Source organism: Scyliorhinus canicula, chromosome 9 (assembly GCF_902713615.1).
Source record: "Scyliorhinus canicula chromosome 9, sScyCan1.1, whole genome shotgun sequence".
Lineage (NCBI taxonomy): Eukaryota > Metazoa > Chordata > Chondrichthyes > Carcharhiniformes > Scyliorhinidae > Scyliorhinus > Scyliorhinus canicula.
The window spans coordinates 27,294,572-27,320,846 of record NC_052154.1 but is presented as its reverse complement, the minus strand read 5'-3'; the positions used below and the strand labels follow the sequence as shown (position 1 = coordinate 27,320,846).

Sequence of the window (26,275 nt, the reverse complement as noted above, 5' to 3'; positions counted from 1 at the left end):
TCTCACCTTATTGTTTCAGACCTGATATCACAATTACAAATATCATGTGAATACATACAGTCCTTTGCATGTTATTCACTAAAGTTAACAACCTATTAAATGATCCCGACCCATACTGACAGGAATAACATTTGCCGAGATGGGTCTCTGACCACTCATAGTCCACGGGGGAAAAATAGAGTCGGACCCAAATGACATTGATGATGTTCCAAAGGCACAGGACGTTTGTCAGTGCTCTTCATATCAATGAAAATCGCATTGTGATTGCTCTTGTTAGCTTTCAGGGAATCGTAATTTACACAAAGTCCATGAAAATTAAGTAGTGGATGAAGCTATTCCTCTCACCTGGATAAACAATTGAAGGCTCACATCAACCAATTTCACTCTCAGACGTTGAACATTTTTCTATCCGTAGATGCTGCTACAACTGCCAAGCATTTCCAGCATTTTCCATTATCTAGCTTAGCAGTATTCTGCTGCATGTAAAATCATAGGCACGATTTATCGGCCTTGCTGCCCCCCCCGATTCGGGACGTGACAAGGCTGGTTAATCACGCGAGAGGCCTCTCGTGAGATTACTGGCCTCGTCACGCCTCGTGAGATCCAACGTGATCCTATGCCAGGGACTACCCAGTGCCTGGGACTTAATGGACTCGCCTTGGGTCGCTCGGGTGGGTGCCATTCAGCACTGATTTCTACCAATGTGGACCAGGCATACTGTTGGGAAGGGGGGGGGGGGGGGGGTTTGCCCAAGCGACTACCCTTGGGTAGTCAGGCTCTGGGCAGGGTGGTACCCTGGCATATCCGATGCCACCTGGGAACTGTGGCACTGTCACCCAGGCGCCTGGCAATGCCACCTGGGTGTCACAGTGTCAGGCTGGAAGGGTCAGTGCCATGCTGGCAAGGGGTGTGCCAGGCTGGCAGTGCCACAATGCCCAGGGTGGCATCACGCCCTTGCCAGGGATCAGGCTCAGGAGTACCCTGCCCTTATCATGTGGGGTGCGTGGGCTCGATTACCCCCTTATTGGTGAGTTGGGGCATTGGGGATCTGGACGTCACAGTGGCGTGTGTGTGTGTGGGGGGGAGGGGGGGGGGTGGAGCCTAGAGAACAGGATGCCTCTGATCTCTTCCTGCACTAGTGAGCGGAGCTTATCAGGAAACGGGACTAAGTGTGGCCTTGGCGGGGCTTTCCTCGCCCAGGGCCCAGAAATAAAGCAGAGTCCCGTTTAATAGCGGGGTCGTTCTCAGACTGCCAATGCTGGGAAACACCTGGCTAAACACGCTCGACACAGGACTCGGTTTCATTTCCGTTAAATCGCACCCCATATGTCTTCATACACTTCTTGCCAACATTTGCTGAAGCACCACCATCAGTGGGAGGGTGCAACTACAGCATGTAACGTTTACACAGGCAAATTTCATTAGAAATGTGGACGCAGTAATTTATATGGAAGTTAGGACTGAATGCTTGACTTGAAAATGGAGGTAGATTACGTCTGTGCTTCTTGGCCCATATATCACTCTAGCTTCAACCATTACTGAAGGGTCAAGAAAAGTATCAGCTAACTAGAAATTTCCTCACAACTTGCCTAAAATCCTTCACATGCAATGCTCCTTTTATGATAGAAAGAATTTACTGTATTGGGCTATTCTTTCCCTATTCCATCAATAATTTCTCAAACATTAAATGGCACGATTGGATTTGATGCTCGAGTCAGTGCCTGGCTCCTGGATTCTCACAAGCATGCCTATAGAATGACATTTCAGGCATGTTAAATGGTAGAGCTATGTTGTTGTGTGGCTCTCCTTCGACGCAGTCAGATTGTGCGCAGAAACTGTTCCCAAAAACACAGCTGTTCTGTGATTCTATCTTTTTTTTTAAATGAAATAGCTTTACTGGCAGGAAAGCTGCACTAAAAAAAAAATTGTCCCAAAGCTACTGCCAAGTTGGGTTAACTACAAGTCTGTGCCTGACATTGAGTGGAAGGTAAGTGGAATAAGGCTGGTAGATTTATGGCCATTTGTACCTGATTGTTCATACTAAAGCCATTATGGAATGATTAGAGAAAAAGGTGAAGCTTTAAGTCCAGTGAAAATCAATACAACTGTCTACAGCAATTCAGTTGCCTGAGTCGAGTACCATTAACTGGATCTTTATCCCGTCTTAGGTTACAGAGAGCTGGGTACAGCCTTGCTGCATGCCTACCTGAACAGTTCTCTGAAATCAGGAGGTTAAGCCATTTTTCTCCACTTTCATAAACAATGATTTTTTTTGCACCTAAATGTTGCCGCAGATTATAAATTACACCCAATGTTATGAAAATTGGGTGAAAGCTGTTGAAAACTACATCTTAATGTTTGCCAGCAATTCCCACTCTATTGTCGCCCCCTCAATGTATGTCTACAGCAGCACATTTACCAACGATAAAATCATAATGTTGACATCCTCTGATACCAATACCAAAAGGAAACTCAAAGTAACATCAAATACTCTCAAATTGTAATCATAAAGATACATTTAACAAAGTTCCCCTTTTAGGTTTTTTTTGCTGCTTTTCAAATTTCAGTCATACATTTTATGTAAACACCATCACATTTTTGGTCTTCTCCCTGATTGTTTTTGAACACAATTTTGCTTAATTTGTTCTGTACTGGTGGAAATTCTTGTTTCAGTTGTAAATTACTCTTCACACGTGAAAGGAAATTGGGAGGCAGCTAAGAAATAAGGTGCACGATTTAACGGCCGTGTTGTGCCCGGCACGGATCCGAGCATGCCAGTTAAATTGCAGGTGAGGCCAAAATAGCGATCTGTGCTGGGCACGAATTGGTTCGCGTTCTAACCAGACCACTCGTGGTGGCGGGTTCCAGATCTCGCCCAAGCGTGGCAAGACACCAATTAAGACCAATCTCCAACTCATTGGCGAAATCAAAGTCCAATCTAATAGCCTCCCGGGAACTAACTGGCTGCCCAGCGAGAGATCACATGGGCACCCTTTAACACTGGCCCACACGAGGGCAGTACGGTGGCCTAGTGGTTAGCACAGCTGCCTCAGGACGCTGAGGTCCCAGGTTCGAATCCCGGCTCTGGGTCACTGTCTGTGTGGAGTTTGCACATTCTCCCCGTGTCTGCGTATGTTTCGCCCCCACAACCCAAAACAATGTGCAGAGTAGGTGGATTGGCCATGCTAAATTGCCCCTTAATTGGAAAAAATAATTGGATAATCTAAATTTTTTAAAAATACACTGGCCCACACAAAATGGCACTTAGTTTTCCATTAAACCATGCCCAAGGGGGATTGGTCTCCAAACCAATTCCACTGAAACCTTTTTGCACCAATTCTCACATTCCCTAACTCCTTCCCTTTTAAGAGAGATAATTAGCATGTTGGATAATAGTACAGATCAATATTGGCTCAAAGGCCAAACAGGCAGCGAGTTAACATCCATTCATGTGTCTTAACTCTTTGAAGTTTTGTAAAAACACACAGCCTTCCACACAGCATGGTCAAGGATGTTTGTTGGTCCATTTCTGGTAACGTGCGCTGTAATGTAGAACAAGAGCAACCGCTTCTGCAGATGGGTGGAAACCACTTCTTAATTCATACCATGTGTCATCTTGAAAGAATCTGAAAACAAACAATTTGAACCGCTGGGATTCTGAGTCGGACTCTGCTCCTTTTGGTCAGAGAGCTGTCCCAGATCTCAAAAGACAGAGGTATTTCTGAGTAAGTTTGACCTTACATTTGCCAGAAGGGTAGTCTCCAAATGTCTAGTGCTGCATATTTATGTAGCCAGCAACAAAAACAAATTGAACATTTGTTATCTTAGCTGAAAGTTCCAACAATTAAAACCTTTATTTCTCAAGCACTAAAAATTCCAACTGTGGGACTCTAATATCTAGGGACAAACAAAAATGGAATAGAGTTTGCTGCAGGATCCCTACCAGAAAGCACTCCCCCCATAATTTTATGGTTCACTCGTTAGTACGACTACGGCAGGCCCATTCATCCATCACAACTCCACATAAAGAGCATTAAAATTGTAGAGAGCACAACATGTTGGACTTTATGCCAAGTTCAAAAATGACTGACAAGACTCATTCTTTTAAAATTAAAAATATTGGCATGTTGATTTCAAATACATAAACACTTAAATGTAGAGAGATATATTTATGGTTGGGGCACATTAATAATGGTGAGGCTTTTTCCAATTTCAATAATAAAAGGCCAACCAGTTGTATATTAGTGGAGATCATGATGTTGATTGCAAGGCCATTCTTACATTTCCCAACAATATGTTGTCCTAGTCTTCCACATCATCCACATTTACCTGCCTTCATCGAATGGTTTAGATTTATTCGACATATTTCTTTCTCAGAGTGAGACAATTACAGGGGAGAAAGGGGCAGGGAAGTGAGAGAGTGAGTACAGAACAGAAGAGAGGGAGAAAAAGCAGAGGGGAGAGGAGAAGGAATAGAGGGAGCAAGTGAGAGAGTGGGAAGGGAACAGAAAAGGAGGATAGACAAGTGAGATTAAGGGTCCAAGCAGGACATTGGAAACAAGAATAAAATCACAGTTTAATGGGGAGAAGAGCAAGGTGGAACATCCGTCTTTTAAGAGGCAAAATGGAGTTCGAGGAAGAGTGGGCACTAATGCAGGTCAGCTAACAAGATTCAAACTTGACAAAGCAGGCATTTTACCTATCCCTTGTTGTCCTGAATTCTTCACTTCAGCTTGATATATCCAAGGGAATTTAAGAATTAGCCGCATTGGAATGACCAGAGTCATAAACAGGCCAGACCGTGTAAGGTTGGCAGGTTTCTTTCCTAAAGGACATTGATGAGCCCATTGTGATTTTTAATCTGATAACGTCGCGGACATTTTTTTTTTTTACTAAAGCCAACTTCTTTTTCCCAGATTTTACTTTGAACTGAATTCGGATTCTTAACCATCACGGTGGTATCTGAACTCACATGAACTGGATCAGGGGTGGGCAAACTTTTCCGTGCAAGGGCCACATTCAGAAATTCACAATTTTAAAGGGCCGCATAGTATATTAAGTAAAATAATTACTTCACCCGGTTATGATTCTGGGCGCCTCATATAGAACATAGAACAGTACAGCACAGAACAGGCCCTTCGGCCCTCGATGTTGTGCCGAGCAATGATCACCCTACTCAAGTCAACGTATCCACCCTAGACCAGTAAGTAACCCAACAGCCCCCCCCCCCCCCATTAATTTTTTTTAAAAATGACTTGGTGGGCCGCATAAAGACCTTTGGCGAGCCGCATGCGGCCCGCGGGCCGCAGTTTGCCCACCCCTGAACTGGATTACTTGAAACTTGCAAGAAGGTTCGAAGAATCAGTTGTGAGATGAATGTGGGAAAAATCACTATCAGTCCAGGGAGTAGGCAACATACAGAACAATGGAGCAGAGCATCAACAGTAAGGCACAGGTAGATTATGACAGTGAACAGTAACTTTCTGAGATATGCAGCACAATAAGTGCTATGGAGTACTCTCACTTGGACCCGAGAAATGTAAAAGTATGGGGCAGGAGGAATGCAAAGGGCATAGCAGATGACAGCAATTCAGAAATACATAGTTGGTGGAATGACTGGTTGACAGTGAAAGGAACGGCAAAAGTTATTTAGGGGTGTGCAGTTGGGTGAGGAAAATAGGTGCTGGTGGTGCTGGTCCACACAAAACCCTGAAATCAGAAACACAATAGCATATATTGGTCAGGCTTGCAGATGATGACGAACTGCCGGGTTGGCTAGAGGTCGGGGAAGTCCTGTCTGATACAGCAGCCAAACATTTCACAGAGGAACCTAGATATTAGTTACAAGCGAGCAGGACTAAGGCAGATAATATTCAATAAAGATAAATACAAGGGGCTGGATTCTCCACCACACAACGGCAACAATATGGGTCGCAATCGGGTAGAGAATTGGGCGTCCGACTGAAATGGATGCTCGTGCAGGGCAGCAAACCGACTACTATGCTCCAGCCCTCCGCTGACAGAGGGATCGAGGTTCGTGCCAGTCGAAGAATGCGAATGAGCCCAGCACCTGATTCTCCGGGCCCCCACGATTCACCTGTCCCCTGGGCCGGGAATCACGTGGGCGGGGATTACTGCAGGCATCACCAAGTGTGAACCTGACATGGTGGCTCACGCAGTGGATCAAGGATGTAATTTAAGGGAGTTACCCAAAAGTCCATCAAAGGGCCAACCTCACCCTGCCCACAATGCACATCCTGCCCACCCCTCCCCTATCAGATCCCCCCACGACCCACTAAATAGGGAGATCCCCCAGAGAGTCCACCAAACTAAAGGAGCCCCCACACATTTTTAAAAATAAATTCAGTGTACCCACATAATTTTTCCAATGAAGGGGCAATTTAGCGTGGCCAATCCACCTACCCTGCACATCTTTGGGTTGTGGGGGCAAAACCCACGCAAACACGGGGAGAATGTGCAAACTCCACACGGACAGTGACCCAGAGCTGGGATCGTACCTGGGACCTCGGTGCTGTGAGGTAGCAGGGCAAACCCACTGCATCATTGTGCTGCCCTAGGAACCACACACATGAAACTCCCTAAAGCGGGAGACTCCCCCCCCCCCCCCCCCCCCCCCCCCCTCCCCACAGGAACTCCTCCTAACTAAATGGATCCCTCTGAAACTCCCTAATTACAGCAACCTCCCCACAGGGACTCACTACTTAAAAGGATCCCCCCCCCTCCCCCCCAGAAGATACCACTGTCTGGGGGCTAGAGAGCTCTCCAGGCAGGGGCAATGAAAACAAATTACAGTTTAAAACCTGGAAGCACCACTAGCCCAGTTTAACAGAAAGGTTTCTAAGTGTCATTTGTGACAGGTCTGGCTGGGAATTGTTCTCCGGCTCTGTCGGCAAGATCCCCACCGCTATCTAACCACACTGAGCCACTTATTCTCTCCACACAAGCCCACACTTAGAAATGTTTCTATCACTGGGGAGCTGGACTCACTGGCCAGACCAGCTCCTCAGAGATCGGACCACCATTTTGAAAGGGAGCCCCGATCTCTAAGTGAGCTTGAGGGTCCCCCACACCCCCCACCCACGGGCAATGTCTCCCCCAACACACTTCGGCATTACCTCAGACACCCCCCAAGTGAGGACATCCCGCTATGGGGTCGCTGAGGGCCCCCCTGTTCAGGCCTTCCCATATTCTCTTTTAGCTCCCCCTCCCCCCCCCGCTTTAAAGGACCTTCACCCTTTACCCCCCCCCCACCCAAATCTTCCGGACCCTCCTTCGTACCCACCCTTCACCTCCCCCGCTTCATACTCGCTCATCTCTCCTTTGATGAGCATAGTCTCCTTAGACCCTGACCCTTGGCAGTGCCACTCTGGCACCCAGGTACACTGGCAGTGCTCCTGCCAGCCTGGTAGTGCCACCTGGGCACGTTGGCAGTGCCAGGGTGGCAGTGCCATAATGCTAACCTGGCAGTGCCTTGATGCAAGGGGAAGTCTCAGGTGCCTTGCTGTCCTGTCCCTGACCACCGATGAGCCTCCAATGACCAGGGAGACGACCCCCCCCCCCCCAGGTGCCGTTTGTGGACGAGTACTAATTGGCAGCCATCTGGGGGGCGCGATAGATACTGGGAGCTGGTTAGATCTGGCATCAGCACTTAACTATGTGAGACTGGGTCCCACGCATTGTGAGCAGGACCCACGTCGCGATGCCTCCCGAGATTGAGTTAAATCTCACAAGGCATAAAGGCCATCGGGAAGCCTGGGGGTGGCCTCTCCCAGCATTTATGGGGCGGCGACGGCTTAGTGGTATTGTCACTGGACTTAGTAACCCAGAGACCCAGAGTGATGCTCTGGAGATCCAGATTCAAATCCTGCCACTGCAGATGGTGAAAAGTGAATTCAATAAAAAAGTCTAATGACGACCATGAAACCATTGTCGATTGTCGTAAAGCCCCATCTGGTTCACTAATGTCCTTCAGGGAAGGAAATCTGCCATCTTTACCTTGTCTGGCCTACATGTGACTCCAGACCCACAGCAATATTGTTGGCTCTTAACTGGCCCCTCAAGGGCAATTAGGGATGGGTAATAAATGCTGGCACAGCCTGTGACACCCATGTCCCATGAATGAATAAAAAAAACATTTACCGGCTGCGTCCCGCTCCAATTCCGGCGGGTCGTGGCCGGTAGATTGCACCCCATGTGTCCATTCCTGGAGAAAGAACTGCTGTGACCTGTGTTTAAACCCCTCAGATCCTTTAACTGCCAGCCATTCATTTCTCTTGGTGGTTTGTGATTGACAGCTTCCACAAAACACTTCTCATAGAACATGGAGAAATACAGCACAGAACAGGCCCTTCGGCCCACAATGTTGTGCCAAACTTTTGTCCTAGCTTAACTATAGATTATCATAGAATTTTGGAAACTAAGGGCAATTTATCATGGCCAATCCACCCAACCTGCACATCTTTGGACTGTGGGAGGAAACCGGAGCACCCGGAGGAAACCCACGCACACACGGGGAGGATGTGCAGACTCCACACAGACAGTAACCTAAGCCGGAATCGAACCTGGGACCCTGGAGCTGTGAAGCAATTGTGCTATCCACAATGCTGCCATGCTGCCCTTAAGAACAAGTTAATCTACACTCCATTATTCTACCATAATCCATGCACCTATCCAATAGCCGCTTGAAGGTCCCTAATGTTTCCGACTCAAGTACTTCCACAGGCAGTGCATTCCATGCCCCCACTACTCTCTGGGTAAAGAACCTACCTCTGACATCCCCCCTATATCTTCCACCATTCTCCTTAAATTTATGTCCCCTTGTAATGGTTTGTTTCACCCGGGGAAAAAGTCTCTGACTGTCTACTCTATGTGCTCCCCTGATCATCTTATAAACCTCTATCAAGTCGCCCCTCATCTTTCACCGTTCTAATGAGAAAAGGCCCAGCACCCTCAACCTTTCTTCGTAAGACCAACTCTCCATTCCAGGCAACATCCTGGTAAATCTCCTTTGCACCTTTTCCAAAGCTTCTACATCCTTCCTAAAATGAGGTGACCAGAACTGCACACAGTACTCCAAATGTGGCCTTACCAAGGTTTTGTACAGCTGCATCATCACCTCACGGCTCTTAAATTAAATCCCTCTGCTAATGAACGCTAGCACACCATAGGCCTTCTTCACAGCTCTATCCACTTGAGTGGCAACTTTCAAAGATCTATGAACATAGACCCCAAGATCTCTCTGCTCCTCTACATTGTCAAGAACCCTACCGTTAACCTTGTATTCCGTATTCATATTTGTCCTTCCAAAATGGACAACCTCACACTTGTCAGGGTTAAACTCCATCTGCCACTTCTCAGCCCAGCTCTGCATCCTATCTATGTCTCTTCGCAGCTGACAACAGCCCTCCTCACTATCCACAACTCCCACCAATCTTCGTATCATCTGCAAATTTACTGACCCACCCTTCAACTCCTTCATCCAAGTCATTAATGAATATCACAAACAGCAGAGGACCCAGAACTGATCCCTGAGGTGCGCCACTGGTAACTGGGCTCCAGGCTGAATATTTGCCATCCACCTTTGCCATTCTCTGACTTCTACTGATTAGCCAGTTCGTTATCCAATTGGCCAAATTTCCCACTATCACATTCTACCTTACTTTCTGCATAAGCCTACCATGGGGAACCTTATCAAATGCCTTACTAAAATCCATGTACACTACATCCACTGCTTACCTTCATCCACATGCTTGGTCACCTCCTCAAAGAAGTTAATAAGACTTGTAAGGCAAGACCTACCCCTCACAAATCCATGTTGACTATCCTTAATCAAGCAGTGGCTTTCCAGATGCCGGGGAATCTGGCTTGCCTCTCAGACTTGCTTCATGCATCTTTTTCATGGAGGAGTAACTTCAGCACATCAAAGAGAGTTAAGTGCTGTCAATTTAGGAGGAACGTCTTTACCCAAAGGGTTGTGAATCTATGGAATTCCTTGCTGAGTGAAGCAGTTGAGGCTCCTTCATTACATGTTTTTAAGGTAAAGATAGATAGTTTTTTGAAGAATAAAGGGATTAAGGGTTATGGTGTTCAGGCCGGAAAGTGGAGCTGAGTCCACAAAAGATCAGCCATGATCTCATTGAATGGCGGAGCAGCCTCGAGGGGCCAGATGGCCTACTCCTGCTCCTAGTTCTTATGTTCTTAATTTCCAGCTCAGCACTTCAAAATCACTCAAGCATGAAGGGGCATGATTGTGGTGCGGGAGGGGGGGGGGGGGGGGGGGGGGGGGGGGGGGGGGAGAGAGCTGAATTACTGTGCGGGGAGCTGATATGCGATGTGGGTGGGGAAAATTTGTATAGGGCTGCTCGCTTAAAATGGTTGCCCAATAGTGGGATTTAATCTCTTGTATTCCTCATCATGCGTAAATTTGCATGATGAGGGATACTGAATTGCTTTGTGATTTGCGCTCTCAGCGGGAGTGTAAATCAGTCGCAATTCTCTTCCGCCGGAAGAACATGGGACTGGATTCTCCGATTTTGAGGCTATGTCCGGAGCATGTTTCTAATATTACGACCAAAAAGCAGCCGTGACACGGAGAACCTCCAGATTTGCCTGAAGATATAGGCGGAGAATTGCCAAGTCCGTGGCCGCGCATGCACACGGCAGCGATCTGCAGCATTTGTGCTATACAGCCTGGCCTGCCAGAAAGTGTCCCCCTGTAACCCACCTCGCCCGTCCCCCCAGCCCCTGCCGAAACCCCTCCTGCCCGCAGATGGCTCCCCCCACCCCCACCGACTGTGGCGGCGCTAGACACAGTCCGCAGCCTCCACACGAGGTTGACGAAACTTCAGAGCCCACCCGCCCCACGCCGTCAGGAACTCAGCCCATCGGGAGCAGGGCATCGGGAGAGGGCCTTCAGGTGATGTCCTGAGGTCGTCCCAACGACATGCGGCGTACGCACCGATGATGCTGTTTTGGAGGGGGTGAAGCGTCCAAAATGCGCCCCCCCCCCCTGATTTTGGCGTCAAAACGGATTCTCCGGCCAGTCGCCGAATGCGATTTCGGTGTCGGCAATCAGAGAATCCAGCCCAGAGTCTTCCAAACGGAAAGTCCTGGCCAGCTCTTAGACATTGCAGGAATAAACATCATGCATATTACTGAATAATACTGAATGAGTGTGGGAAGAGAGTGAAAGAGATGATAGATTGAGAGACTCAGCAAGGATAATTTCTAGTCACTGCAGAGCTTCGATCGACTAAACAAAAGGAATTCGGAGGTCCACAAGTCAGGAGATTGGGAGTTAGAAGCTATCAAGCTGAAACTATGATCAGGCTGCACCTTTTGCATTTTCTTAAATATAAATTTAGAGTATCCAATTCATTTTTTCCAATTAAGGGGCAATTTAGCGTGGCCAATCCACCTGGCTTGCATATTTTTGGGTTGTGGGGGCGAAACCCGTGAAAACACGGGGAGAATATGCAAACTCCACACGGAGAGTGACCCAGAGCTGGGATCGAACCTGGGACCTCAGCACCATGAGGCCGCAGTGCTGACCCACTGCGCCACCGTGCTGCCCTACCTTTTGCATTCTTATCATAGCATTTACAGTGCAGGAGGCCATTTGGGCCATCAGGTCTGCACCAACCCTTGGAAAGAGCACCCCACTTAAGCATACACCTCCAGCCTATCGCCAGAACCCAGAAACCCAACCTGACCTTTTTGGACACTAAGGGCAATTTAACATAGCCAATCCACCTAATCTGCACATCTTTGGACTGTGGGAGGAAACCAAAGCAGCTGGAGGAAACCCACGCAAACACGGGGAGAACGTGCAGACTCCGCACAGACAGTGACCCAAGCCGGGAATCGAACCTGGGACTTGGAGCTGTGAAGCAACTGTGCTAACCACCGTGCTACTGTAGTGCCATCCTGGCCACCAAGGAAAACATCCAAGGTGTCAAAATGATGAGAATGGGGATCACAGGACGGATCTACGACATCAAAGGATTGAGTTGAAGAAAAGCTAGAAATCTTTGATTCTTCAACCTAGAAAGGAGGCAAATAGCAGTGGACTTTATGGAAGTGGAAATCAAAAAGCTATTTCAAGCTAAACTGTGACTGCAGGAGATATTTCGTCAGAACATGGGAAACAAAAAAGTTCCCAGCTGACGGCAGGAAACATTTCCTCCTAGAAATAGTAGTTGGTATCAGAAATAGTGGAGTTAGATGTGTGGAGCAAGATTCTATATTTACTCTGAAAGAATGAGCTAGGTGGACCAAAGGGCCTCTGTGATCTATACTTCTCTTTTTGAATTTTGTGTAGAGTTGAGAGAGGCAAGAAGTATTTGGATTGAATTGATTTGGTGTAACCATTAGGAGAGAGAACTATGAGTGGTTCACCACCATCACCTTTTCAAGGACATCTAAGGAAAACAAATGCTGACTTCCACAGCGATGCCCATATCCTTTCTTTAAAATTTATTATCGCGATGTGGAAGTTGCTGGCTAGGGCAACATTTATTGACCATCCCTAAATTGCCCTTGAGAAGTGGTAGTGAACTGCCTTCTTGAACTGCTGCAATCCATGTGGTTTAGGCACACCCACAGTGCTGTTAGGTAGGGAGTTCCTGAATTTTGACCCAGCGACAATGAAGGAATGGTGACATATTTCCAAGTCAGGATGGTGACTGGCTTGGAGGGAAACTTCCAGATGGCGGTTTTCCCTTGTCCTTCTAGATGATAGTGGTCATGGGTTTGGAAGTGCTGCCGATGGAGCCTTGATGAATAGTGTGTACAATCTTGTAGATTGTACACACTACTGCGGCTATATGAACCAATGAAATGAGAGCGAAAACGGAGGGCCAGAAGCATAAAGTGAATGAGAGAAGAAAGTGACAAGCACATAATAACACTTTATTTTTACCTAACAAATTTGATCTGAACATGTATGTATTTATTTTTATGGATCCTAGGTGGTGTTCAATGGGAGGCAATATCTGTACCCCATATTTTAATGAATTGGCTAAAATGGATGATGGTATTGATTATTAAGTCAGGCAGATAAGTTAGGCAATTAGTCACGTGAAACCTGTTGAGCAATTGCCTGAAGGGCCAATCTTTAGAAAGCTTAATGTCAAACCCTGATTAAATAGGTTGGCTTTTCTCTTTTTTTTTAAACACAAACAATTTGTCTCATGTTAATGTCCCCTTGCACCCCTCACCCCCCCCCCCCCCCCCCCCCCACACCAACCCACCAACTATACTTCCATTAAATGCAGAATCTCCAAGTCACTTTACAGTCTCATTGCACCATTTGAATTGATAATAGTGTTCCCTAAACAAAAATACACGTAATGAGCAATATTTTTTTCTCATCTCAGCCCATCTCTCCAAGGGTTATTGCATTAACCAATTTACAACAAACGTTCATTTAAAAGCATAGCATTTAACTGTAATATTTTTGGATAAGTTAAACCACATACAAACATTTCAGTTGCCACTGAAATTTTGAAGGGAAGGCTTATTTCAAAGCTAAACATGATCATCGCAGAACAATCCTCCAATCCAAGATATTTGTTTTGGAATTTCAATATGAAGAGGATTTAATGACTGTTGTTAGGTACCATTAGGGAATGTCTGGCTGGGAAGACATTGCTTCTCTTACCTTATATAGTTTTAAGCTGGCCTCATGCCTTGAGTTGACAGTGTGCAGTCGCAGCTTCTCAATGCTGTTGGTGTAGTAGTCGCATGCGTTGCATTTCAAGTGCACTGGGTTCCCAATCGCCACGCATTTCAGTCGCCACTCGTTGGCCTTGCCCCCTTCTTTGATGTGTGCTACGAGTTGGTATTTCTGCACATGCTTATCTGTCTTACAGTGCAACTGGAAGTTGGCCTTGAGCTGGGTGTTGTAGCGGCAGAGCTTACACTGGTAGGAGTCACCAATGACTGCTTTCCATTCCTCCTCGGGCAGGTGGCGTTCAATGTTCATGTGCAGACTGAGTGTCTCCAGGTTGTCTGTGGTGAATCGGTTGCAGACCGCACACTGAAAAAGCTTCAAAGAAGGGTCATTCGTGGTTGTGAAGGTTTCGCCAAGGTTCATGAGTTCTTCTGACACCAGTGGTCCACCTCCCAGTCGCATGTCAAGAGGAATCTCACCACCAACTGTACAGGACCAAAAACAAAGAGCGAAAAAGACTTGATTAGTAACATCCCCAGAAAGGTAGAAGAGTGATGGTCATACACTGTAAGATGTTGACTTGACAACAATCCTGCTGATCTGATAGTCTGAGTTCTTTTTCTAAATCTAATAATGACAATACTACCTCTGTTAATGCGGTCAAACCTACCCACCAATATCCAGTGATAATATCTGCAGCATGGAAGGGATTTATGCAAATAAAATGGCAAATCTGCTGCCATGTTCAACTTTAAAGACAATAGTGGCAGATGTATATTTATTTGATTTGTTGATGGGGTAAGCTGTGCATAAGAGTCTGCTTTAGGCTTATATCCCTGAATGGAAGACTAGATGGTCAAAACTCATTTTACTTGTGATCAGTTATTAGCCTTCAGGGACAGTGATTCCTATCAGCTAATGCCAGATTAGATTTAAACTTTAGTCTCCACAGGTTTCAAAGCTAAACACTCAGCGTGCACGTAGCAATAGGCAACACGGTCAAAACGTGGCTGATCAAGCTCAAAATTACTCCCTTTTGTGTCAGCAATTTTAGTAGTAACATCACTTTAGAATGCAGCTTCAAAAAAAAAATAGATCCATTATTCATTTTAATTACTGTCAACACCCAGGTATATTGATGACGGTGAGCATTTTGGTGTCAGCTTAAAAAGGGGCTGCTGACAGCAATGAACCTATCCTGGAATCTAACACTTCTCCATTTATCTGAACTCCATAAAGCAGTGTAAGTCAGAAGCAATTCAAACTAATAATTTTCCAACACATCACTGCAGGTATTTTTAATTCCAAGAACTTCTCTCCATGTTCACCATTTTGTTGAGCTTCGCAAGATTTCTCACTATCCTCGTGATTATGGGTCCAAATGAGATTTCAAAGGGCGCTCGAGATCAATCAAAATCTGGAAGACAATTGGATGATAGGCCCACACTTTTAGTAGAGGCTCTTTTAATGAGCTTCTAACTGACTGTGTCATTCCAAAACATTAAACAGTCTATTTTTTTTATTCAGTTACTGACAGTCACTGGGGGATTCTGGAACTTTAAAAAAAAATTCAGTCCTTTATCAATTGAAATTTCAGAAGATATTTTTCTTGAAATTAAATGCTGTAAATGCAAAATAAAGACTTTTTGAGGCAACAAAAAGTATAGAATGGCAACACAAGACTGGTCCTTGCCTGTTGATTGGCATACATCGGAGAAAGAATAACTAACATGCCTAATGCTCAGTGAAAAAATAAGTAGCTTGGGGAAAAAATGAGGAAACTTAAAAATATATATTCCAATATGCAAAGCAGTTTTAAATAGCTGCAGCAAAACTTGTGCTATGTTTCAGCAACAGTAGAGGTAGAGCTAATTATCCCATTACTGCATCAATACATCCATTTAACAGAGTTGTGTCAGTGTTAGTGCGATGGGTGATCTCATCAGTGGAAGGTGAAAACCTCTGTGCTGTACAGATCTGTCTAATGCCTCTTACTACACAATCTTTAATACATCATTGACCAGACAAAACCAAGAGCTGACCTTGTCCGACTTACAGTAAATTAATAACAAGCTCTTTATTTATAGCATAAAAGCTCTACAGCTGTGAATGGCACTTCCTAATTTCATAAAACTCAGTTCTTAGGAAGAATTAGTGTATAGTTTATTCTCTTCTAAATAAAGGAGGTTGGTGTTATCTGCTCCCTCACTACGCCAACCCCATTGTTCAGGTTTTCGCTCCCCCAGAAACGAAGTTCTGCCACCTTGCAAAGCTCCATCTACTGTTCTGGCTGAGAACTGGGCAAACTCATCCAATCAGAACATGTGCAATTTTGAATAACCGCTTTGGTTGCAGTTTGAATTCAGACTCCGAATGCAATCATTGGACCATTTGGACAAACTGGTTTCTGTCACACCCGGATAACATGAACACAAATTTGTTACTGGAAACAGCCACTTAAAATTATCTTCCCCAGCCGGTGTTTTAAAAAATCCTCGGGCAGCAAGGCAACAAGCTAAAGACTTATGGTGCTGAAGAGATCAATCATTTTGAAACAAAGGAAGAAGTAAAATGTGGCTTTTTAAGCTAAGTCTTCACCAGTTTTGCTCTTTAGCTGGTTCGTCGAAAGTGCATCAGGAGGTGAAAGGACAAGGGGTGATTTCCCCTCAACTTTCTCATTTGAGAACCAACCGGTAGTACAGCTCAAGCAAATTCAGGAACTAACTGTGCAACTCTCATAGAGAGAAATCTTGTAGTCCTGCATGACCGTGTCATCAAGCCTCCCAAACATTGCACGAGTACAGCTAGGCCAAAGAAATGTGTACTCTGCTGCCATAACCTATGGCTGTCCTAAGCCAATGCAGTGATGGTGGCAAATCAAGACTTCTCCAACTGGTCCCATAAACCTTCTTCACAACATTGGTTTCAGGACCTATTTAAAATTAAATCATCATGCCGGCTCTCTGTACTTCATCAACGTACATTAAAAGTATTTAAATCTAAACTTAGCCTAGTGCCTAACCTAAGAGAAGATTTTGGCTCCAGTCCTCTCAAAGTATATTCTCTGAGGTAGTCCTGTCATCACAAACTGAGTCTTGATTTTGGCCATGTCCATTAATGTTGAAAAAATTCAATAAAAAGTGCAATCTCATATGTTGTTTGCTCTGCATTATCTGCTGATTAAAATGTGATAATTTGGTTCTTTCCTTGAGCTTTCAACCAAATTAGTTCATGCATTTGTGTATGTGACAGACATGGGATGTATATCTATAAAATATATTTCATAGCAGGTAACACAGTGCATTAAACTCTTTCCCCAATCCTTTTTCACTTTCTTGCTGTAGGCACATGGAAGAGAATTGATGGGAGTTATAATAGAACAGCCAGCTTGAAGCAGCACTGCCAAAGACTTCGGGACAGATTTCCTAGCCATCTCATAATTACATTGAGGCTACAGCACCGAAGCAGAACGTTCAGTGGCCACTGTTGGCATTTTTATACTCCCATTAAGCCTCTTCCTCCGTCCCACCTCTCTTCATCTAACCATGTCATTATATTTCTCTATTCTTTTCTCCCTCATGTGCTTATCTAGCTTCCCTTAAATGTATTTTTGCTATTCACTTCAACTACTCCTATGGTAGCAAGTTCTACATTTTTACCACTCGTGGAATAATGAGAATTCACCCTAAATTCCTTATTGGATTTACTCATGGCAATCTTACGTTGAATGATCTCTTTGCTGGCCTCTCCTGCAAGTGGAAACTGTAATATCCTACACGGGATCTACGCGGTGGGAATGCTTGTCCAGCCCAAGTACAAACTCCCTGCTCGGGGTGGGGTAGCCCAATACCCAGTGTATAGAAGGTTGGCCAGTAAGGCACCAACCGGAAGAAACTTGGTACAGCGGGAAGTGTACATATTTTGTTTGTAAATAAAACTTTGTCCTAATATTTACTCAGTGTGGACTCCCTGTGTCCTTATTAAAGGAACATCCTCTCCTGATTAAACGCCTCCATGTTCTTAAAGACCTCTATCAGGCAATCAGAATCCCAGCTTGTTCAGCCTTTCCTGATAGATACATCCTCTCAGTTCTATAATCATTCTTGTGAATCTCTTTCGCAACTTCTACAATGCCTCTATGCCCCTTTTAATAATATGGAGGACAGAACAATGCACAGTACTCAACCTGCGGTCTAACAAAGATTCTATACAAGTTTAATATAAGCTTGCGGCTTTTAAATACTGTCCATCCAGAAATGAATTGAGTGCTTAGTTTTTGTTTTAATGGCCTCACTAACCTTCATCTGTATTTTTAGTGATTCAAGTACCTATACTCTGGATCTTTTTTATTTATTCATCGGATGGGGGCATCGCTGGCTGGGCCAATGTAATTGCCCTTTAATTGAGCATTTTGCTTGGCAATTTCAGAGGGCATTGGAGAGTTAACCACATTGCTGTGGCTCTGGAATCACATGTAGGCCAGACCAGGAAAGGGTGGCAGATTTCCTTCTCTAAATGACATAAGTGAACCATACGGCCTTTTACAATAATCAACAATGGTTTGTTGGTCATCGTTATACTTTTAATTCCAGATTTCTAATTGAATTCAAATTCCATGGCCTGCCATCTTAGGATTCAAACCTGGGTCCCCAGTGCATTACCCCAGGTCTGTGGATTACCAGTACCTCTACGTCATTGCCTCACATTTATTCTCTTATTATTCAAGAAATATGTGGCCTCATTATTCTTCCCACCAAATTGCACAAAGTTACATTCTATGGCCATAATTGTTGCATGGCTCAAGCGTAAAGTATAACTCTGAGCACGTATGACCCCAGACCATACCCCATCAGTAGCTAGGATACTGGACCAAAACTCCAATATTTCATTTTATTTTGTAAGACTGTGGAAAGAATACTTTGCTTCAGGAGTGATTGCATGAAGAAATATGGATTTGGCATTATAAAACAAAGCTTTATTACTAACACAGTATGAAAATGTTAAACCGCGCACCCAAAAAATAACTTACAATTACCCCTTAAACAATACCCAATGAAACAACAAGAAACAAAATCATCCAGCTCTCAATCCACCCTACATCCCAACGCCACAGAGTAACACTTGCTTTCCAGAACAGATTTGGCTCCTGTTAGAATCCTTGCAGACTCTGGTTGGATGTCTTCAAAAGACTATTTCAACTGGTTTGTTTCAGCTTCTCGCTTGTCCTCAGACAAGTCTGCATTGCTTTAAACAATATTAATATTTTTAACTGTCCTACTGAGAGAGCAAAAGACCTTACATATGGACTCAGTGTTAGCCAGATCAGAACTCAACTCAAAATCTTTCTCAAAAGGTTTGAGTGCCTCCACCCAGCAAAGACATCATCTCCCCAAGCTGAAAACAAATTAACTCACCAGGCTGAAAACACATTAACTCCTCAGGAACTCCCCTTAGTCAAACAGCAGTATTAGCCCAGGCTTTTACAATGGTCAATTTTACCTCTGGCCCCTAAAAACTTTCTGGTCTTGCAAAAGAAGATTTTTTTTAAAAAACACACTCTAACCCAGGCTTTTAACCCTTAAATTGCCAAATGTTTATAATCCAATATATCTAAAATCCTGCATTTGTCACAAACTGTGTCAACATGCACTAAATTTACTACAAATTTGCACCTTAAACCTGACTGATTTCTTCTCTCAACATATTCAAATCAGTAGAACAATTGACGAGAGAAAAGAGTTTTCTGTAACTAATCAATTGAGGTATTCAATGAACAATGAGTTTCTATAAAAGCACAGAATTTCAAAACCTGTTTGAAAGCACCTCCAATATGAACTTGGCAACAAATTGTGAACATTGGTGTATTTGTATTAAACTGGAAACTGTGACAATTAAAAATACAAGCAGCAATATGCAAATGATAAATAAAGCTATGCAACGCTTTTTCAAACACACACACAAATGAATAAACTAAAGATGGGATGCTACAACCTTTCATGACAGAATTGAAAAGAAAACACTGAAAAGGAAGTCAGAAGAGAGACTAAACACAAGCAGAGATTCATTTGCTGGCACATTTTTACTTCAAAAGTATTTATAAAATGACCATTTGTCTAGAAATTCAAAAAATTTGCAGTATTTCCAAACATTCAACACTAATATTATACGCGAGCGAAAGGTATACAATTTCTATCTGTAGTGGTTTGATTCACTTGGTTTATATAAAAGTCTCAAAATTTGTTTTAGTTTTGCATGGTTCAACCACTATTTAAGTAACAATGAAATATTTGTACGCAAGCGGAAGAGGCAGTTTTGAGGCATATGCTGCAGCTATCAACATATTGTGGATCTTTGAACTTAACTTTCCAATCTTCTCCCTCATCTCTGATCAATAATCATCAACATATGAGAAAAGGCACAAATGGAGCCTAAGGTTTGAAATATTTGTTCATGTTTTGGTACCTATAGTGGCTCAAAAGCTAAAAACGATACTCAAAATAAACTTTGATTTTTATTATTACAGATATGAGAAGGGAGAACAATGGATGAATTCCTGCAGCCAGTATTTGTAGTGGCATCAGAAAGAAAGCACTTTGAAAGAATCAGATTATAATTTGGCTATACACAAAAATCAGAGCCATTGTTTCCCCCAATGGTTATTAATAGACTTAAAGAAAGTTCTCTGAGCCATCAAATGGCAAGTTATTGGTATGTTGTGTAGGTTTCCTATTAATCAGCTCTCTGGTCAAGAGTCTTAGTTTTAGCATAGATATTTTCTCTGCAGATAAATGTGATCAAAGCTCTTACTCTACTATTTTTATACCATGGAATTTGCACTCAATTTTCATTCCACATATTTAAAAAAATAAATTCAGAGTTCCCAATTAATTTTTCCAATTAAGGGGCAATTTAGCGTGGTCAATTCAACTACCCTGCACATCTTTTGGGTTGTGGGGGGCGAAACCCACGCAAACACGGGGAGAATGTGCAGTGACAGTTTGTAGTGACAGTGATCCAGAGCCGGGATCGAACCTGGGACCTCGGCGCCGTGAGGCTGCAATGCTACCACTACGCCACCTTGCTGCCCTTTCATTCCATACATGAACAGATCAGGGTATGTTTACCATTTAAAATATCAACAGGCATTTTTCTTCCACCCACTCAACAGAAACAATCAGAAAATAATGTTCCCTGAGTAACTAACTTGTCACCAATGAACAGCAGAACCAAATTAACTTTGTAGTCATGTAGATGACAAAAGAACAAATCCTTTTTGTTACTTTATGCACTATCATGATTCATCAGTTTCACACTTTTATCCTTACGTTCTAACTCACTCAAAGTTAAACTCAAAAGTCTAATTATTTTTGGTGTATTGACTTTCTGACTAGGATTATTTCAGCAAGTTTGGGCATACATAAACTAATGATCATATCAAATAATGTCTGCCATGTGCATCTATTTTTTATATTCTTCTCTCTGTAGCTTTCTATGCCATACACCCAGGATTTTGATTGAGGATGAAGGGAAATTCAAGGAAACTACAAATGTTACATTTGTTTTTTTTTACAAATTTAGAGTGCCCAATTCATTTTACCCGATTTTTAAAAAAAAATTTAGGGTACCCAATTATTTTTTCCAATTAAGGGGCAATTTAGAGTGGCCAATCCATCTATCCTGCACATCTTTTTGGGTTGTGGGGGCGAAACCCACGCAGACACGGGAAGAATGTGCAAACTCCACACGGACAGTGACCCAGGGCCGGGATTCGAACCCGAGCCTCAGCACCGTAGGCAACACTGCTAACCACTGTGCCACCGTGCTGCTCACTCATTTTACCCAATTAAGGGGCAATTTAGCGTAGCCATTTGGGTTATGGGGTTGAAACCCATGCAAACACAGGGAGAATGTACAAACTCCTCACGGACAGTAACCTAGGGCTGGGATTGAACCTGGGACCTCGGCACAGTGCTAACCACCGCACCAGTGTGCTACCCTTACCAATGTTACCGTCTTTCCATGTGTCAAAGAGGTACTGATATCTAATTTGATTTGAATTTTGCCATTTTCCCTTCTCTCCCAGCATTCAAAGCGCCTAGAATTAGCGGAGATTCCTTTATTACATTTGCAGTTTTATTTCTAGCCAGTAAGACCATGTAGAGTAGTGACAATGTGAGCTTCATGAACTACTAGTGACTCTCTGGGTAAGTGTGTCAATCAGGGGCAGCACGGTGGAGCAGTAGGTTAGCACTGCTGCCTCACGGTGCCGAGGTCCCAGGTTCGATCCCGGCTCTGGGTCAATGTCCGTGTGGAGTTTGCACATTCTCCCCGTGTTTGCGTGGGTTTCACCCCCACAACCCAAAGATGTGCAGGGTAGGTGGATTAAACACGGTAAATTGCCCCTTAATTGGGAAAAAATGAATTGGGTACTCTAAATATATTTTTTTTAAAGTGTGTCAATCAAGTTGAAAACAATCTAGAAATTTCTAAGTAGACCACATACAGTGCATTGTAAACAGTGTGAAATGTGCTTTCAGATGCTGAATGCATCTATAAGAGGGGTAAAAAAATGTTTTAAATGAAAGATGCCATGCCAACTAATTTGAGTATCAATGATGAAACGAGATGGGAGCATGGATAGTGCAGGGGGTTAGTCACTGGCATTTTAGCTTCAAGAGCGGAATTCAAATCTAACCCAGACTGATGAGATGGAAGTCGGCCATGACCTCTGGCTGTGAAGCGGCACTGAAGCACCAATGCCGATGTGGCTGGTGGGGCGGGCGGGCTTTATTGTTACCTTTTGATATTGGGCGCCCTACCCGACGTGTTTAGACCTCGCCTCTCTCAGTGCCAGTGCAAAACCTGCCCCCCCCCCCCCACCAAAAAAAAATTTCTAAGTATGGGTGGATTACGAAGACGACATTTGGAAATTATTTGGGAACATTGCACCCAGTAAGTTGTAACATTGGTAATCTCAGTGACCCAGCTGATTAAGGGTTAAATATATGAGCAAAATCCAAATTAGATTTCACGTACTAACAACAAAAGTTATTTGACAACTGTAGGCACAACACAGTCCTGGAGACTGCTTCAGGATAAGTTCCAATGAACTGGGAATGATATTATTTAAAGGGCTTACTGGTATTACGCATCTTAGAATATAAGCATTCTAACTCATAGGAGATTTAAACAGATGGTAAAAATTAGTTACAGCGATCAATTTTTAATTGTGAAGCTGTGCCGGTTAAACAAGCCTGTGCAAAAAACGCATTGGCACTTATCTAGTAAACTATTGCAAGCGGTTACAATACAATATAATTAACTCTTTGCTTTCTAGCCAAGAACACCAATTATTGCAGCAATTCAGAAAATCATTGAAAAAGCTCCCAATAATTTCAAACATTATTTTTGACAAAACACCTATGGGACAATAAATCACGGCACACAGTTAGGATTTAAATGCCACACAGGCATTAAACTGTTTAAAATAAAGGATAAGCTCTACATGGAAGCAATATAAATACAAGTAATTGTAAAGTCAGAACCTTTCGGCTATTAGCCCAATTATAATTTTTGCGTATTTCTTATCTTGTGAACATCTATATTACTGTATAATTTTTACATTATTCCTAATTAAGTGAAGGGCCACCTGAGCCCAATTTTGCAACCTCTTCTAGCATTCTTTCCCCCTGCCTTGGCAATCTGCCACCATTGCCACAGGGGTCCCAGCAAACTCAACAATCACCGTTGGTCCTATTACCAAGAGGTCCTAATACGAAGAGGTTCTTTCTAACAATATTATTGAAAAAAAGACTCCAGATCCCACTACATGAGTTCAGTGACAGATGTCATAGGATTCAGCACAATGTGTTAAAATATGCTAAGGCACTCTGATCTTTTTTAATCACTTTGCAGGAGATTACATTTAATATATTATAATGTGCGCTGGCAGAAATCCAAGTCCAATATTCTTACAAGAACATGTTACTGTTAATAACACAAGCATATGTAAGATTTATTTTTTGCCCCGCTGAGAGCTACTGTACCAACAGGCAAAATTCTGCCAGAATCAAAGGGAAAATCTTTTTTAAAACTGTTGTGAAAACGGGAAAGGTGCATTATTCTCAGTGTGCCCTGATTGGGGAGGAGAAGAAGGAGGAGCGGTGGAGGAGGGGTTGGGCAGTAATTTTTGGATTCAATTATATCCCCATTAAATTTAAGTTTTCATTTGAGATTCTGTCCAAAGTCAAACCTCTATTATAAGACCAGCAGCACTATAGGTGACTCATCATTGCATTAACCTACTGTGAAAGGTGCACAGTCCATGAGTGCATTTATTTTATTTTCTCTCTTGAATACAACATGAATGATGTTGTCGCCAACAATGGACAAATGTTAACAGTGTCTCGGTTAATATTTTAAAAATGTAACAAACAAGGAACTTGAATGACAAAGGGAACAGTGTGGGACCGGTTTGTCAGTCAGGCTTCTCTTGGAATTTATCCTTTGGCAAACAAAACGACTGATTGTTGGGATAGTGGCAATAAATTGTTGGGTGTCTTATTCAAAATACCCGCATTCCAAACCTAATTTGATTAGAATCAAGGCAGTTGGCGAAATTAAGGCTCAGGCAAACACAACACTTTGAACGTGAAAGTATTCAAGCACCCCACATCATTTTTGTTTATTGAACACTTTCTACAACTGGTCTCCGACCCAAAATTGAGCGACAATAATTGTCCTCTGCGCTGTGTTAGGCTCCACATTATATAATGATTGTGGCTTCACAGTTCCACTATTGCAGTGCCAGACATTCAATTAGAGACCTTGAGTTTAAATCCAAGCCTCGGTGTGCTTTACTGGTGCCAAGCCAAACTTCTTGATGGTACATAGTACTATCTTGTAGTACATAGTGCTCCATCCTGGGGGAGATGATGTGAACTATTTGTCAGGATAATACTTCAACTTAAACTGCCTCCAATTAGCCATGGCATTGGCAGTAGCCATGCAAGCCCAATGCCTTAGTCCTCCTTGCTGTCACACACTCCAAGTACTCCTATCCAGTCAGAAATATCACTGTAATGACTCCAAGGGTGCATAACTAGACTCCAGAGACCAATGTCCCACAGTGCTGAAAATCCTCCATCCAGCCCAAATTGCCAATCTAATCTCCCTGCTCCGAGTCACAGGAGATGGATTCAACTTCAAGTCCAGAGAGCTGGCAGATAATTTAGGTTGACAGCAGTCCAGTTCTGAGGAGATGCTGTGCTGTTAAGCAGTGCTGTCCTGGAGAAGAGATGGCAAACCAAGAGTTGCTCACTCAATGGGACATAAATGACTCCATGGCAGTGGTTAGCGGAGCCTCCCTGGCATTGTTCGCATTTGTCCTCCACCTCTGGGAAGAACCTGCTTATTTGGGTTCTGGTTAGGTATGCTCGGTGCGCCACATTTAGCTGCATTAGGCTCAGCCCTGCGCATGTGGAGGTGAAGTTCATCCTGTGCAATTCTTGGATCCAGAGTCCTCCCCCTGTCTCTATGCCATTTTTTCCATGTCTCGTCCACGGGGGTGTGTACCTCCTCCAGCAGTCGCTATAGATGTCCCCACACCTCCCCTTCCCTTAGTCACCTGCATTCAGCTGTCTTTCTACTGGTGGGTGTCCTGTTATCTGAGGATGTGTCATTGTCTCTTTGCAGAGTAAATTTCCGACTTGAATGTATCTCAGGTCGTTCCTTCTTGGTAGCTGGAACCTCCACGTGAGTTCCCCCAGGGCAGCTACTCTATCGTCCTTGTACAAGTCCCTGACCATCAGAGTCCCCTCATGCTGCCTCCGCCTTTTGAAGGTGGTGTCCATTACAGAGGGAGTGAACCTATGTTTGTTGCAGATGGGGGCATGGTGGACATTTTGAAGGGCAGCACGGTGGTGCAGTGGGTTAGCCCTGCTGCCTCATGGCGCCGAGGTCCCAGGTTCGATCCCGGTTCTGGGTCACTGTCCGTGTGGAGTTTGCACATTCTCCCCTTGTTTGCATGGGTTTCGCCCCCACAACCCAAAGATGTGCAGGCTAGGTGGATTGGCCACGCTGAATTGCCCCTTAAGTGGAAATAATGCAATGGGTACTCTAAATTTATATTTATTTAAAAGGTGGACATTTTGGTTAGGCTGATGCGTTGCCTCATTTGGTACCATCCTCGGTACGTGGCCACTACCACTGGGCTCCTCGAGTATTTGGCCGGGGTGGGGTGATGGGATTTGCAGTTGTGACTAGAGCTCGGAGGGATAAATCTGTGCAGGAAATCTCCTCCATCCTCACCCACTCTGCTCCCGGTTCCTTGACCTAGGTTTGCCCCAGGCTTGTCGGATATCGAACTCCCTTCTTCGAGGTCATGCCCAGGGTTGTGGGAGTGAATGTGGAGCCATGTTGAAAAGTGGCAGTCTTCTAGGTATCAGATCAGTCAGAGTTCTTCATGGGGAGGGGGGGGGGGGTGCGATGCCCTTGCCTTTGCCTCCTTGATCCCCCGCTTGAGAATCCTGCTCAGCTGGCGATCGGTAGCACCACCAAGACTGCAGAATGGCTGTTCGACGT

General features: G+C 44.1%; 1 protein-coding gene across 7 annotated transcripts in view; it reads right to left on the bottom strand.

Annotated features, from left to right (window-relative positions):
• The window catches only part of zfhx3 (zinc finger homeobox 3), a 589,682-nt gene that overhangs the window by 360,571 nt on the left and 202,836 nt on the right, over positions 1-26,275 (bottom strand). For all 7 annotated transcript variants that reach the window (XM_038806373.1, XM_038806374.1, XM_038806376.1 and 4 more), the window contains one exon: positions 13,682-14,178. In XM_038806373.1, the coding sequence (XP_038662301.1) occupies positions 13,682-14,178 (497 nt within the window). The remainder of the gene's footprint in view (positions 1-13,681; positions 14,179-26,275) is intronic.